Here is a 16,592-nt window from a genome sequence, read left to right as displayed (position 1 = left end):
AAATTTCGTATAGTGTCTCTACACAAAGAAGGCCAAAGTCGACAGTTTATAACTAAGGAATTGAAATGTTCACAAGTAAGCATGAGTAGAGTATTCAGACAATATTCTAATAACCGGAGTTTTCAAAATAATCACTGCAGTAGCATCAAAAGGTAATAACTACATCAAGAGATGAGAGGATATTGAAGAATATCGTAAAGAAAAACTGCTTCTGAAGTGTAAGGTATTTTCATAGGAGATGGAAAGAACTAGGTGTGAATGTGTCTAAATCTACAACGTTGAGGCCACTTCACAAATTGAGTTTTAAATCACATGTGCCTAAGACAAAGTCACTTATGACTTCCAAGCAAAAGGCAGCTAGAGTGCAATGGTGTAAGAACAGACAGTTGTGGGGTCAGACCGGAAAAAGGTACTTTTTAGTGATGAAAGTATGTTTTGTGTTTCCCGTGGCCTTCAAGAGATATGTGTTTAGTGTCTTAAGCAAGAAGCAGTTGATAAAGAATGCTTGAAACGTTCAGTGAAATTTATAATTCCAAAGTGTGCCAAGAAATTCTTGAGCAATTTATGTGATGGTGATTTTCTTTTTTCAGCAAGATTCAACTTGTCACACTTCCAAGACCACTACTAGATTGGCTCAAAGAAAGAGAAAGACAAATCAGTGTAATTCCTTGACCAGCAAACGCACCAGATTTAAATCCCATTGAGAATTTGCAGGGAATTATGAAGAAACATCTTCAAGAAGTTACCCCAAGAGACAAAAATGAATTTGTTTCTAGTCTACAGACCATATGAACATGTTTTGATTATAAAAAAAAAAAAAAACTGAAGACTGTGAACCACTAGTAAATAATATGCCCAGCCATTTACAAACAGTCATAAAAGATAAGGGGGATGGAACAAAATACTAATTATCATGTTGTTTCCCTTTGTAATTCTTGTGCATTTATTTTCACATTATCCTAATATTTTGAACCACTTTAAAAATTATTCTAATTTTGTGAATATTTTCAAACAGTAGTTTTCTTATAATTTATATTATATTTTTATGTGTTTACAAGGTTATATAATCTACAAAGTACATAGATTTAGATTATGGTAATTCATATTTGATAATAATTATTTTCTATGGAATAAATTAGAATTGCAAATTATTGAACACATTTTCTTTGATTATACTAATTTTTTATTCAGAGGTGTATATATTATTATATATATGAATTAAACAAGTATTTCATTTCTTGATAATAATCTTCCTTAATTTGGACAAATTAGTAGAGCAGGAAACTCATGTTTTAAATATGAACAACTTGATTTTTAGGTTAAGCAATTAGAATATAAAAGGAAGGATTTGAGTGATTTTATTGCTATTTTTCAGCCAATATCTTGTTGTTTAAATACATTGAATATGTTTAGTACAAAATTAAGTATGTTATATTTCTCTTTACATTATTATATTTCAGTTTTACTGCATTTGTCCTCCTGATAAAACTGGATTAACATGTGATTCACCAGTTAACTATTGTACTAACAGTACTTGCATCCATGGAACTTGTGAGATCATTGAATCACCACCAAAATTTAAATGCAATTGTCATGATGGATATTATGGCTACAATTGTGATAGTAAAATTGATCGCTGCATGATGAATCCATGCAAGTATGGGAAATGCAGTATCCTCGACAATTCTAAATGTATATGTCAAAAAGGTTAGTTTGCTTAAATATATTCATTTATCTGTTTATTGTGTAGATACTTGATTTCATTTATAAAATATATGAAGATGATGAGAGTTATATTTGATGTTATCTTCCTGCAGTGGATTAAGTATGATTGCTTATACACCTAATTTTTATTAGGTAGGGCAATTAATCCTATCTCCATGGTTGGTCTTTCTGTTTTGTGTGGTGCTTTTTAAACCAAATTTTAAATGTGATGTTAATTTGACCCTTGAAAGGATGATGTAAACCTGTAATACAATTAGTACTTGTAGATGGATGAAAAATTATATAATCTTTAAAGCCTGCTTTATTGACAAGTCGCTTCCGGCCTCTAAAATAATTAGGGTGGTGGTCTCACACAAGGTGATAAAAATCATCTACTGCTTCAAGACTTTCATAAACACCCATGCCATAGTGAAGTTTAAACGTACAATTTATTGGTTGGAATTGGCAATGCTCTGCTACAAACATCAAAACTTGCTGCTGCCATCACCATATGTAATTTCACATTCAGTTGGAAAACACATTAATGTTTATTTGTTCTCAAGACCATATTCAAATCCAGGCCTTTCCAGAAGGCAAGCATTCTTTCGACTTCACTTCAAGTATGTATATAATTTACAATTGTAGATAAGAAGTTAGTAATGATGTAAATTTTTCATGTAGTATACTGTCATATCCTGTACACTCCTTGAGGGTACCTGGCAGGAATTTGATGATGATATAATTTATAAAATCTGTTTGGTCTAACATCATCATCAATTTTGTGATATGTATTGCCAAGGGGTGTTCAGGTTACTATGACAGCACTACCTGATTAAGTTTACATTGTTATTAATCTCCTATCAACAATTTTCCTCCAAATCAAACTATTACTTGTGAGCACTTCAATACTGTCATATCTAACATTTCATGCTTCTAAGGCACTTCTGACTAAATCAATCCACCTAGACCTTGGTCTTCCTCTGGGTCTGTTCGTGTCATCTTGGTATTAAACACTTCCCCAATTCTATTTAAGCGAACATACCATCTTAGATTAGCTCTGCTGACTATTTCAATGCTAATAATGTCAAGTTCTTTCTATTATCTTCATTTTTAATATGATTCTACCATTGGTTCACTCCCCTAATATTTCTCAGAACCACCATATCTGTGGTCTCTAGTCTCAGATACATAACTTAAAATTGGTTTGAACTGTCTTGTATGCTGCTAGTTTGGTGTTTTGGCTAATTTCTCTCTTATTCCATATAAATTGATTCAGCTGGCTACTCACAATACCAGCATTGCTTATTCTGGTATCTATTTCCAAATTTAACCTGCCATCTTCAGTAAAAACTGTGCCTAAATAGCTGAAGTTTTCTATGCTCCTACCTATTTTTGTAGTTTTGATCTTGTTATGCTGAATTTCATGCCATATTTAGTTAGGGAATCCTTGAACTGGATATGTTTAGGAGTACATCATCATCATCTGTATAAAGCAAAGAGCTAAGTTTGACATCCCCAATTCTAATATCAGACCTAATAACAATTTCTTCACATGTGATCCATACAGATGATGAATAAGACTGGAGATAAAGTGCATCCTTGTCATATGCCTTTACCAGATCTACAAAACTTACATACAGATCCTTATCATATTCCCACAATTTCTCAGCTATTTGCCTTAAATTAATAATCTGATGAAGACAACCACTATTTGTCATGAAACCAGCTTGTTTTTCTCCTAGTTTCTCTTCCACCATCTTTGTCAACCTATTTTCAAGTATGTTTGGATAAATCTTACCTGAAATACTTAATAGAAAATTCCTCTGTAATTCTCACATTGTTTTATTCCCTTTTTTATAGATGTATACAATGAGAGCTCTAATCCAATGATTGGAGCTTCTACACTTTTATACCTCCATACTTAAGCATTTCTGGTCAAATATCAACTCCAGCTGCCTTTCCACATTTCAAGTGTTTGACAGCTTTTTCTACCTCAAGTACGATATGTATTCCTCTTTAACTTTTTCTAGTATGGTTCTGTCACTGCTTGGTTCATTTAACAGTCTCAAAGATATCCAGACATCTAGGATATCTTTATCTTCAGTTTTCATGTCACCTTTGAATGCTTTTACGGTGCTCTTTCCTCTATTTATAAGCTTCAATAGCCTCCAGAGCATTTTGCCACTTTCTGATATTTATTTTTCATACTCTTACCAGTCTTCCCGTTATCTTTGTTTAGTTACTTTTACACATAGCTTAGTTCTCTTACATTTTTCACTATATTCTTTTAGGGCATCTGCTGACATATGCTTTCTTCTTTTCCAGGACTGCTTCTTTAACTTCTTGTGTCCACCATGGTATTCTTATTTTTCTATCCTTGCACACCACTTCACCGCATACCTCCCTAGCTGAATCAATCAATGTCTTCTTCAAGGTTTGCCACTGAGACTCTAAGATTTGGTTCTTGTTTTCAATTTGTTTAACATTTTCTTGAATAATGTTTGTATAGTCGAGTTTATAATTACTTGTAAAAGCTACTCAACTTTAATTCTTTTTAAAACTTTCTAACATACTGTTAATGTGATATCCATTTTTATCCTGCTTAGTACTAAGTGATGGTCACTTCCAATTTCAAATCCTCTGTACACTCTTGTATTCTGAACAAGCATGATGATATCAAGTTGAAAGTTTATTTTTTCACTTGGTTAGAGTATAATAAAATTAGTTTAATCCTTTATCCAAGTGTGAGCAAACAAAGTTTGCGCCTGAAGTATCTTCAGGACTAGGGTAAAGTGATACAACACCAGGGCAACTCGTTGCAAAGGTGGAGAAAGCTACCAACACTCCTAACTCAGTATCTCCTATAATGCAAAACACATCTCCTTGCGGATATGTCTAATGTTATGCGTTAAAGGAAGGGCCACTACCCAGACTAGTTTCGACCTTTATTGAGGTAGAATGGGAGTTCATGTCTCTCATCATTGGCCTTTGGAGAATAAAGCATGCTGAGGATCAGCAGACAGTAAAAGAGGAGTATGATATAAGATAGAGTAGGATAGTAGGAGGTAAAAAGAGGCCTCAGTCAACCTGTTTAGCCTTAATGGCTAATTGGTCTGTAACATAACTCAATTTATCTGTTCAGAAAAGAGGTTAAAGATGGACTTTTGTCTATAGTTCACATATTATTTTATCTAAAGTAATGATTTACTCCAGTGTTAATGGAGGTTCTTTTTATGTTACTAGATATAATATCCTTATTTTTATTCCAGGTAATTTTTTTTTTTTTTTTTTTTTTTTTTAAACAAGATGTAAATAATAGGACTTATTTAAATATTTATTTTAAATCTAAAATAACAGGACTTAAGGTCCGGTAAGTAGGAGTGAATAGGAACTTTCTGAGGAACTTGTATACCTGGTACCACTGGGACTTAGAATGGGGAAGAGACTGGCCCGGGAGATGCCGCTCACGAGGAGCAGCACTGCCTCGCAGTAAGCCTTCGCCGCCCGGGTTCTCAGCTCTCCCCCCCTTGTTTGGAGTAAAGAAACCGTGCCAGCGAAAGCTTTGTGGCTAGGGGAGACAGAGTGGTTATTCTTTTTCCTGGGGTGGGGGGGTGGGGGGTGATGGTGGGTTTTTTTGGGTTCTAAAGAGATATACAGGGCCTGATGCGTCCCTGTATAAGAAAGCATATTATCGGTGGTTTGCAGTATTGATTCACAAATTTAAAGTCTCCTAGTAAGTGCCTTTCTTGTGCAAGAAATTTGGGTAAGTAGAAAAAGAAACCTTTTCTTATTCTTGCATACATTAAATTTGCGTCTCGTACCTGGGATTTTTTCCGTACTTTCCAGATGTGATATTTTAGTACATTGATTAGGAAGATAGTGAACTTTTGGGTTTTTTGGACTGGTGGCGGGAATTGTAGTCGTACGACCTCTTCTACTGTCAGCATGGGAATTCCCAATGCTGTGCTGAGTCTCCGCCAGATGCGTTGGGCTGGTGGGCAAAAATAAAAGAAGTGGTCCACCGTTTCCACGTCCCGGCAGACATCGCAGAATGGGTCGCACGGGTTAGGTACATGCCGGGATTTCACCTGTTTCACCGGGAGCCGCCCGCAGGCTATTCTCCAGGCTAGATCCCGATGAAAAGGCTGTCCCCAGCTATTTTTGATGTTTCTGAAGAGAATTTCATTATTTGTACTAAGATTGGGTGTATCACGCCTGGAAAGTTGGAAGAAATCCCAGTATACTGCTTTGGGTTTGTGTGTGAGGATTGCTATTCCTCTGTCTCTGAGTGTTGTGATCGATTTCACTACTGTACGGTACCACTTGGGCACCCCCCTTGCGTGGGGTCCAGCATAGTCCGTGATCCCAAAGAGGGGGAGGAAAAGTCCTATAAAATATCTAATTAGTAGGCCAGAAATGTGGTTGGAGTTTAAGGCCTTCCGTACGGTTTTGAACGTGTTTGCTTGTAGCAAGCTTCTGTGATCGGGCAGAGCATAATCCCCTTCTTCCTGTTTGAGTTGTAGGTATTCTTTCTTTACTTCGCGTTTTCTCCCATTCCAGAAGAAATCCAGGAGTTCTTTGGTTAATTTATTTTCTTGTGCCAGTGTGATGCCTGTGATATTGACAGTGTGCATCAGCATTGGGGTGACGATTGTTTTTATTACTGTCGCTCTGCCATAAAAGGAGAAGAAGGTTGGTTTGAACAGCCTTATCCTTTCCCTGCTTGTCTCCTGCAGTTTTTGGATTGGTAGTGCTAGGGTGTCTGAAAAGGGCACGCCTAGTATAGTTAGAGGCTGTGTCTGTAGCGTTAAACCGTAGGGAAGTCCAGTGCTATGGAAATTTCCGAAACTTTTGATTTTGGTTTTTTCTGCGTTAACGCGAAGACCACTGACTATGCTGAATTTTTGCAGCGTGTGCAGATAGATATAGATGGACTCAGAGTCTCTGAGTGTAGCCACTACATCGTCTGCATATGCCACTATTTTGCATTGTCTGGAGCCTTGGGGCAGTGGAATACCGTTAATTGCGGGGGTGTTATCAATTCTTTTGATTAGAGGTTCTAATACTAGGGAGAAGAGGAGGGGGCTTAGTGGGCAGCCTTGCCTAACCCCTCTCTTTATGCAGATTGGTTCTGTTAGAAACCCATTAATAGATAGTTGGGTCGTGGCTTCCACATACATGTTTTTAATTGTACGCCGAAGTCTCGGGCCCACGCCTGTTTTTTGTAGGATGTTCTGCAAGTACCTGTGGTTGACGCTGTCAAACGCTTTCTCCAGGTCGGTGGAGAGAAGTGCCAGGGGGTATTTTTTCTCTTTGGCCAGTTTGATCAAGTCTCTTAACAAAAAGAGATTGAATTCCATAGATCTACCAGGGATCCCGTAGACCTGTGAGCTTGTTATTATTTTTTCGATACCGCCCTTAAGGCGCGTACAGATAATTTTTGCAAAAATCTTGTAGTCTACGTTGGTTAGGGAGATTGGACGCCAGTTGTTCGACAAAGTCCGATCTCGGTCTTTCTTGGGGATAAAAATGGTGTGGCTCTTAACGAATTCCTCGGGGATGTTTCCCGAAGTGAGGAATTCGTTAAAGATGTTTATTAACGCTGCCAATGCAAATTCCCAGATAGATCTATAGAATTCTATCCCCAGTCCGTCTGGCCCTGGAGTCTTCTTTGTTTTCATCATTCTGCACGTGGCCTTTAATTCGGCTGCAGTTATCGGCCTGTCCTGCAGGGCACTAAGATGATCGGGAAAACGTGTTGCGTCCCACTCACTGAAGTCATCCGTGCCCTGCCGGTCAGAGAAGATACCGATATACTGCTGATGAAAGTGACGGAGTATTTCGTGGGTTGAGCGTAAAATCTGGCCCTTCTCCTCGATCTGGTGAATCGTTTTCTCATCATTAGCCGCCACCCGTTGTTGGTTGTAGAATGCGGCGGAAGGTGTTTCCAAATGTCTGAGATAGAGTCTCGTTCGAAAGTCGAGGTCCTCGACTCTACTCTGCCGCTCTTGCTGCAGTTCTATTTCTACTTGTCTGATGAGATCTCCGCAGGGAACTCCGCTCCGTTCGTTTGTCCGGTACCAGCCGAGTTCCCTGTAGAGATCCCTCAGCCGTTTGCGTTTTTGGTAGGCCCTTTCGCGTCCACATTTTTGGAACAGTTCCCTAGCCTGCCTCTTGAAGGTCAGCCAGTTTTCCCAGTCCCAGTTGGTGTTTGTCCATCTGTCACAGAGGTTCTGTAGCTGGTCGCTGAAAAGACTGGGGAAGGTGGGAGGGAGCCTCCAAGGACCTCTGGCTGTTTCCATGACCTCTGGGAGCGTGATTTTTAGAATGACCATCTTGTGGTCGGTTGTCAAGTTATGCACTGCGGTGTGACGTATCCTCTGAACATATTGTTCCAGGTTTTGGGACACGTACACCCTGTTTAGTCTTGTCGATATCTAGCCGCGGCCCCACGTAGTTTCTACTTTGGCGGGGTTATTCCGCCTCCAGATATCGACGAGGTCAAAATTTATACAGCATCGATTTAGAGCGGCAATGCCGCCAGTTCCGTTGTTTGCATTCCTGCCTATTTTGTCTAGACGTGTGTCTTCCACACAGTTCCAGTCTCCTGCAACTATTAGGTGTTCTGCTCCCAGGAGATAGTTTTCAAGGGCAGCGAAGAAACCACTTCTGTGGTATGGATTGTTCGGGGCGTAAACTGCAGCAAGTCGGATGGTACGGCCACCGTACTTCCAGTCCACCGTTACTAGGCGTCCTGCGGCGTCTTTTTGGACGTTGAAGAACCCCCCGCGATTGGGGGGCGAATTAGTATCCCCACCCCTCGCGAGTGAGCGTCCCCGAAGCACCAGTAGCTGGTGACCGGATAGCTTCTTGAGAAGTTCTCCACGTCCCAATGCTTATAGAAATGGGTTTCTTGTATCAGGAGGATATTAATTTTGTGTGTTAACATTAGCCTCCAGACAGCGCTTTGCGCAAAGGGGTTGCATAGTCCGTTAGTGTTTAAAGTTGCGATTTTAACTTCCATTGTGGTGTTAGAATGAGGGGGGGGCGTTATCTGCTGTTTGTTTTATGAAAGCCGGTTCTGGTTCCTCATCGGAGCTGGTTGCACTTTGAGCATCCGAGACAATGACGAGCCTGTCTGTAGAGTCCCTGTCTTCGTCAGAGTCCATTTCGTGGACTTGGGGTTGTGCCACTTGATCCATTACTGGGGGTAGGCTCTCTAACATTGTAACGTCATTGTCGAGGGGCTTTGCGCCTATTGTTCGACGTTGACCTGTGGTCTCTGTGTACTCTGTTTCGTCCTCCGATGACATCATGCTGCTTTGTTTCGCTTTTTTCTTTTCCTGTGATTCCGTTTCTCTTGCGCGCTTTGTTGGGGCGCTGGGTGTGACCTCTTCCTCTTTCCTGCAAGCTTCATGGTTTGCCACATTGATGCTGGTGATGTTCTGTGTGTGGCGGCTTGCCTTGGGTATCTTTGGGGTTTTCGTTTCCGTTGCTGCTTCCTTTTCAGCCTGCTGGCCGAGCTCCGAAAAATCGCTCCTTGATATTTTCTCAGGGTTCCCGATGGGCGTTGCCCTAATCGGCGTTATGGTCCCTCCTATTGCTTCTGAGTGTGTCTTGTTCGGACATGTGTCCAATTTGTGGGTCAGAGCCCCACACTTAATACAGGGTTCTGTACAGCTTTCCATTTTATGCTTTGATGATTTGCAATTTCTGCATTGTATTCGAGGGCAATCTGCCCCAAGGTGTTCCTCCGAATTGCATCTAAAGCACCTTTTTTTCACACCTGGGTAGTTCACCATTACCCTCGTTCCCCCCAAAAAAACAAAATTGGGAACTTCTTTTTTCATGTCAATCAGGATTTCAACGTCTCCTGTTTTCCATCCTTTATAGTCGGAGTGCTCAAGTGCTTTAATCTCATGGATTTCCCCCCATTGACTGAAGAATTTCTTGACTTCAGGTTCATTCTCTAGGTATTCTAGAGGAAACCTAGTTATTGAGGTCTCTTCAGTGGGAGCCAGGCCCTAGTGGAAATACCAGGCAGAAGCATTAGCAGGTCATCTCCACCTATAGGAGTTACCAAATGGTGTGCCACCCTTTTTTAATAAATTACTCTGGATTTAGAGAAAGATGTTGAAAGTTTATTTTTTCACTTGGTTAGAGTATAATAAAATTAGTTTAATCCTTTATCCAAGTGTGAGCAAACAAAGTTTGCGCCTGAAGTATCTTCAGGACTAGGGTAAAGTGATACAACACCAGGGCAACTCGTTGCAAAGGTGGAGAAAGCTACCAACACTCCTAACTCAGTATCATAATTAAACTAATTTTATTATACTCTAACCAAGTGAAAAAATAAACTTTCAACATCTTTCTCTAAATCCAGAGTAATTTATTAAAAAAGGGTGGCACACCATTTGGCAACTCCTATAGGTGGAGATGACCTGCTAATGCTTCTGCCTGGTATTTCCACTAGGGCCTGGCTCCCACTGAAGAGACCTCAATAAAGGTCGAAACTAGTCTGGGTAGTGGCCCTTCCTTTAATGCATAACATTAGACATATCCGCAAGGAGATGTGTTTTGCATTATAGGAGATACTGAGTTAGGAGTGTTGGTAGCTTTCTCCACCTTTGCAACGAGTTGCCCTGGTGTTGTATCACTTTACCCTAGTCCTGAAGATACTTCAGGCGCAAACTTTGTTTGCTCACACTTGGATAAAGGATTAAACTAATTTTATTATATACATGATGATATCACTATCAATAATGACATAGTCAATGAGACTGTTCGTATTTCTTTTGTCTTCTCTCCATGTGAACTTGTGCACAGTTTTGCGTTGAAACATGGTGTTAGTAATGATTAGTGTCCTGAACAGAAGTCCAATAAATATTTACCATTATTATTATTAGCTTTGACCTTTCTCCAAATTTTCCCAAAATGTTCCTATATGTCTGGTGGGATTCATTTCCTACTCTGCTGTTCAGATCTCCAACAAGGACCATTTTTTCCATTTTCTTTATGTCAACTGCCGGTTCTAATGACTCAAAGAATTTCTCCACTTCTTCCTTAGAAGAACCTTCTGGGGGGACCATAGGCAAATAAGCACAACCATTTTCCATGTTCCCATTTTGAAGTTTGCCCACATAACTCTACTTGAAACTGCCTTCCGATTCTTTTGCAAGTTCAATTTCCTTTCCATTAAACTCCTTATATTGATGGTTCCTATCTTTAGTTCTTCTGATGTTGGATTTATTCTTCTTCTAGATGGTGAATTAAAGCATGTTCCTGGTAGCTGACTTTTTCATTGTTTGCCCTGGTTCCCTGACATAAACAGCAGAGACCTTGTTTAATCGGGCAACACTCCAGCTAGAATGAAATCTCTTCATATTGTACCATCATATGCATTTGTGTTTTAAGCCAATAGAGAGAGAGTACAATTTGATCGGCTAAGTCCCATTGTCTAAACAGTTCATTCTAAATATAGGTGAGAATAATTTTTACTAAATAATTTAAGGAAATTACAACGTCAACTAGGATATACATTAAAATAAATTTTAATATACTTCAATATTTCGACAACGTCACGTTGCCATTTTCAAGAAACTTAAGAATAAGACAGATGCATGCAGGCACAACAAACAGTAAATGAGGAAGAAGCAGGAAGCTATTATTTCTCCTAAAGTCCTGATGGTGCCCCCTAGTGGGCAATGTTGGTATTCTTGGGCGATTGGGTTGAAGGTCTTCTGATGTAGGTTTCCCAAATTTGAGGCAGTCTCATGCAACCAAATTTGTTGAGGTTTGGATTGTTTCTTAGGGCTGAAGCTGATTCCATGAAAAGCCTTTCATATTTGTATTTGCTACGGTGTATTATCCTGGCTTTCTTCCACCGTATTCTATGGCAGGTATCCAGCACATGGTCAGCAAGACCAGAGTGGCTGTATTGGTGAAAACGGATGTAGTCCTTGTGTTCTGAAATTCTGATATTTGCTGTCCTGCCTGTTTGGCCAAAATAGGACAGTTTACAGCTGTAAGGGACCTGGTATACACCAGGTAGATCTGGGGGGGGGGTCTTTAGTAGAGCGGATAAGGGATGCCAATTTTTTATATGGTCTGTAACAAGAAGTTATGTTTTTTTAAGATTTTTTGTGATTTTTTCCGAGGTGCCTCAAATATAGGGTATGGTTGATGGATTTAGAATAATCCTTATTGTGAGAGGGGGGGTTGTAGTTTACTGGTTTCAATATTTTTTGGAGGGGTATCCATTGGCTGAGAAAGTGTTGAGAGTGTGGTTTAGTTCTGTGGTTAAGGCATAGTCATTTGAGCAGATAAGTTTAGCCCTGTTGTGTAGTGTCTTAATGACTCCATATTGTTGTGAGGAGGGGTGATGGGATTGTTGGTGAATGTATCTGCCTGTATGGGTGGGTTTTCTATAGACTGAGAAAACCAAGGTTCCATCAGGCTGGCGGGTAACTAGTGTGTCTAAGAAACGAAGGCTGTTGTTTTTTTCCTCCTCCAGGGTGAATTTGATTCTGGGGTCAGAAATAATAGCTTTCTACTTCTTCCTCACTTATTGTTTTGTTGTGCCTGCGTGCACGTGTCTTGTACCTAAGTTCTTGAAAATGGCAATGTGACATTGCCGAAATATTGAAGTATATTAAAATTTATTTTAATGTATATCCTAGTACGTTGTAATTTCCTTAAATTATATAGTGAAAATGCATAACCAACGTCTAAGCCTTTCGATAAGAAAGGTGAGAATAATATAACAACAGATTAATATTTGGTAGAAACTGAATCTAATATAAAATATTCTTCAAGCTCTGTTTCTGTTGAAATTATTCACTAAGATCTTGTAGTGCATAGCTATACAGGTCTGAGTAATATTTTCCGTATTACATGATTTATTATTATTACTATTATTATCTGTTTTTTAATACATATATACAGTGAGTCATGTGACATCATGCATGATGTTATGGCTTGGAAAAGGGAATGAATACACTATGATACTGTTGGGTTTCTCAGGCAAGGCATTTGACAGAATACTCCATGAAAGGCTGTTGCATAAATTGGAATATAAACTGATGACTTGGATAAGTCAACTGCTGACCTGGTTGGCCAAGTGGTTAGCATACCTGCTCTCCAACCAACAGGTTGTAGGTTTGAATCCTGCTATGTACATGGATATTTGTGATTGTCTCTAAGTTGAAGATGAATTTCATCACCCAGTGTGAGACCACGTCCTGCTTATTGGAGGCCTGAAGTGGCTTGAGCAGGGTTTCTGGACTATATAAAAAGAAATATATAAAATTGATAAAAATGGGGGAAAAAATCCTTAGCCCACTCACTGTACAAAAGTTCTATAGGTTTACTAATAACCATTTGTGGGCGAGCACAACATAAATATATATATATATACACGCACGCACTGTTTGGAAAGAAGTCAACAAACAGCCATGGCACCTGCTTGCTTAATAAGATGTAGGATGACTGTAGCAATCTTACAGTGGGAACCACATTTAAAAAAAAAAAAAAAAAAATTGTGTGTGTGTAGCTGATAGACATGTATTAAAGAGCGATATATGGGAAATGTGAATCATCATCATCATCATCAACAGCTTTCTTTAGTCCTGCTGGATAAATGTCTCTTTGTGCTTCTCTCATTTTGACCGATCTTGTGCATCTCTCCACTGTAAAAGTCCATAACATCTTTTTCTCATGATCCTATTGTATCACTGGTCTACTTGGTTTCTGATAACCACTTCTTAGTGTCCATTCTGTTGTTCTTTGTTTATTGTGAAACATTCTCATTGCATATCCTTTCCAGTGCCATTTATTGCCTTTTATCATTCACACAATGTCCATTACCTTTGTTTACTTCCTCATCCAAGTATTATTTTTTGTATTTAATTATGTTATTCTCAAAAATGACTCTTTCCTTGTTTTGTTATGCTATTTTTTTAGTCATGCTCCAGGTTTCACTACCATAAGTCATTGCTGGGAGTACACACTAGTTGTAGATCTTTTCCCCTTCCCTATATAAAAAAATCAACCCTTTCACCTTTTCTCCACCCTATATAATATAAGAATATAATATATATGTTTTTATATATATTACTGAAAAAAACCCAGGTTTTTCTAACTTAATTCTCCCAAATTGCCTACCCCCCCACACACTCAGTAGTTTTTTGACATCGCAGAAAGAGGAAAAGCTGCAACACCCAGAAAAAGGTATGTGTAAATTTCTCTTCCTTATGCTACATTTACATCTACAATGCCCTAAGAATCCGTGAGCAAATAGCCAATGACATCTAAACAGGGGCACTCCTAAACTGAAGCAGGCAAAATAGCCATAATTATAACAGTAGATATTTCTTTTTAAGTGGTATGACAGTTTTCCTTTAAATACATCTGTAATGGATAAAACTTTTCCATTTATTTTTTATTGTTATTTTAGCTGAAATTTCATTATGAATGTTAATCTTTGCATTGGCAGCAAGTGAACATTTGTCAGGTCTTTCCCAATATTATTAATGTATAGACTGAGCAGCAATTCAAGGACTGCTGATCATTGAAGTTTAATTTAATGGTTGTTAGTAATGATATGTCCTAGATTTGTATAAACTCACTATTTCAATTTGTCTTTAATTTATTTCTGTTTGTTTTTTTTCTGGAATATTTTCACTATATATTATTTATTTGCAGGCCTATCCAAAACTTACTCATTTAATTCAACAAGCACGTGTTCTAATTCTTTTTGGTGATGTTGCTATTAGTATGATATTAGGGAATTAGATTACTTAAGTGTTTTCCATTAATATTCAGTCCTCTTTTCTCCAGTTTTCTTATAGCATATTCTCGAGGACTATAACAAATAATTTTGGTGAGGTGGAGTTTCCCTGTCTGACTCCTCTTTTTGTTTCTGCCATATTTAAGGCGACCAGTAGTGTATTTCAGTGATCAGCAGTTCTTGAATTGTTGCTCAGTCTATACATTAATGATGTTGGGAAAGACCTGACAAATGTTCACTTGCTGCCAATGCAAAGATTAACAGAACAACCAGCAATTCCTGATATGCAGCACTTAGTCTGACTTGAATAGGCTGGAACTGTGGGAAAATGGTAATGGCTGTCAAGTGTGAAGTTATGCACTTTGGCATGATGATATTTCCAATGACATTTTAGGTGGGATTATACCTTGAGAAACTGATAAGACCAGGGACTATAACCCTTTATTGTCGATAGAAGTTGAAGTTCCAATGGTCACATAGCAAATATTGCAAAGTACAGCATTAGGATGATTGCATGGCTTAAACAAATGTTGACAAGTAAGGATAAAAAGATATTTGCCAATTTACAAGATGGATACAAGCAAACCTGGAGTAGCATGCACAAAGAGGATGCAAAAAAGAGTTACAAAGACGATATTGGAATTATAAAATAAAAATTATGGGGGAGTATACTATAATGTATTAAATGTTCTTAGTATGTATTATATAGTGAATACTGCAGAAGAAACTCTGGGATATGAAATAGCAACGGAAAAGAGACTGATTTGATGAAGAATGCGCTCAAGCAGTAATAAAAAAAAAAGAAATAAAGCATGCAAATAATTTACTCTAGGAACATCTGGGGTTAAAGAAGGAACATATAAAGAGAGACAAGAAGCAGATAAAATCTGTCAAAGGAAGAAAAGACAAGTCCTTAATGAAACAAGAAATGAAGAAACAAGGGCGATCTTAGACAAGTCTATAATACAGCTAAGCAAATTAAAGGAAGATATAAGTCTGTGCTAGATATATGGAGAGAATATTTTCATGAATTGCTGAATAACAGCACTGCCTCTATTAACTCAAAATTATATACTAACTACTGTAGAGATACCATCAAGACAAGAGCTTAACGATATAATACATTCACTCAGGAACAAATTCCCAGGAATAGATAAATTCCTGCAGTTACTGAAAGCAACTAGAAGACAAAATATATCATTATTTTAACTGTATGGTATAAAGAAAAAATGTCAAAAGAATTGAGACGTCTGATCTGATTGATACATAAGAAGAATGACAAAACAGTTTGTCAAAATTATAGAGCTATTTCCTCTATAAACCCTGAATACCAGATAAAAGTCGAAATATGGACCAAATAGTAAATCATATAATTAATCTCTCCAGAACATATGTTAAGAAACATGTGAGAAATGTTAAAATGGAACTGGATTGGGTGAATCACAAAGCCATCATATAATCAGAATTTTCTCATCCTTTCACCTTCTCCAAAATTGATAAATCAATCCAAGCTATTAGGAGCGGAAAACCCATAGACTTAGATGGCATGCAAGGCAAGTGGCCTGAGAATGGCTCAAACATCTTGACTAGTGAGGTCTGAAAATTACTGCTGAAGATGCTTAGCTTCTTCTATAAGCAGAGGCGTAGCTGTGGGTTTGAACCTTTTTTGAACTTTTGCAGTTAATTCTAAAATACAGTCTCGAGAACTCATTTCCAAATATTGTAATGCTACTGCGAATTTTCCTCACAAGTGTAAGTGTTGCTAGTTGTGAGAAGAGTTTTTCTAAATAAAATTGATTAAGAATTACCTATATTACTATGAAATAGACTTCGCTAATGTCATCGATTTTGCTAAGAGAAAAGCAAGAAAAATAACATTTAAGAATGTTGGAATTAAAGTTTTACTTCAAAAATAAACAGTGTTTTAATTTATTTCCCTATACGTCATTTTGACTTTTTGTAGTATTTTTGGTGTGTATTGAGAGGGGTGGCAAACTCAGGGACTGCCCCAGGCAGCAAAAGCTCTAGCTATACCACTGTCTATAAGATCTTAGAAAGAATCATTTATAATTGCATAACCTCAGTAATTAAAAAATATATT

The 16,592-nt window shown here is 38.1% G+C and overlaps 1 protein-coding gene across 1 annotated transcript in view; it reads left to right on the top strand.

The window, feature by feature from the left end:
• The window catches only part of crb (cell polarity complex component crumbs), a 439,435-nt gene that overhangs the window by 392,934 nt on the left and 29,909 nt on the right, over positions 1-16,592 (top strand). Inside the window, exon 20 of the mRNA XM_090397137.1 lies at positions 1,461-1,707. Within this exon, the coding sequence (XP_090253263.1) occupies positions 1,461-1,707 (247 nt within the window). The remainder of the gene's footprint in view (positions 1-1,460; positions 1,708-16,592) is intronic.

This window comes from Typopeltis vanoorti, chromosome 8, assembly GCF_054136105.1.
Source record: "Typopeltis vanoorti isolate ZY-2024b chromosome 8, IOZ_Tvanoo_1.0, whole genome shotgun sequence".
Classification (NCBI taxonomy): Eukaryota; Metazoa; Arthropoda; class Arachnida; order Uropygi; family Thelyphonidae; genus Typopeltis; species Typopeltis vanoorti.
The sequence above is the reverse complement of the archived record's forward strand: the minus strand, read 5'-3'. Positions and strand labels throughout refer to the sequence as shown.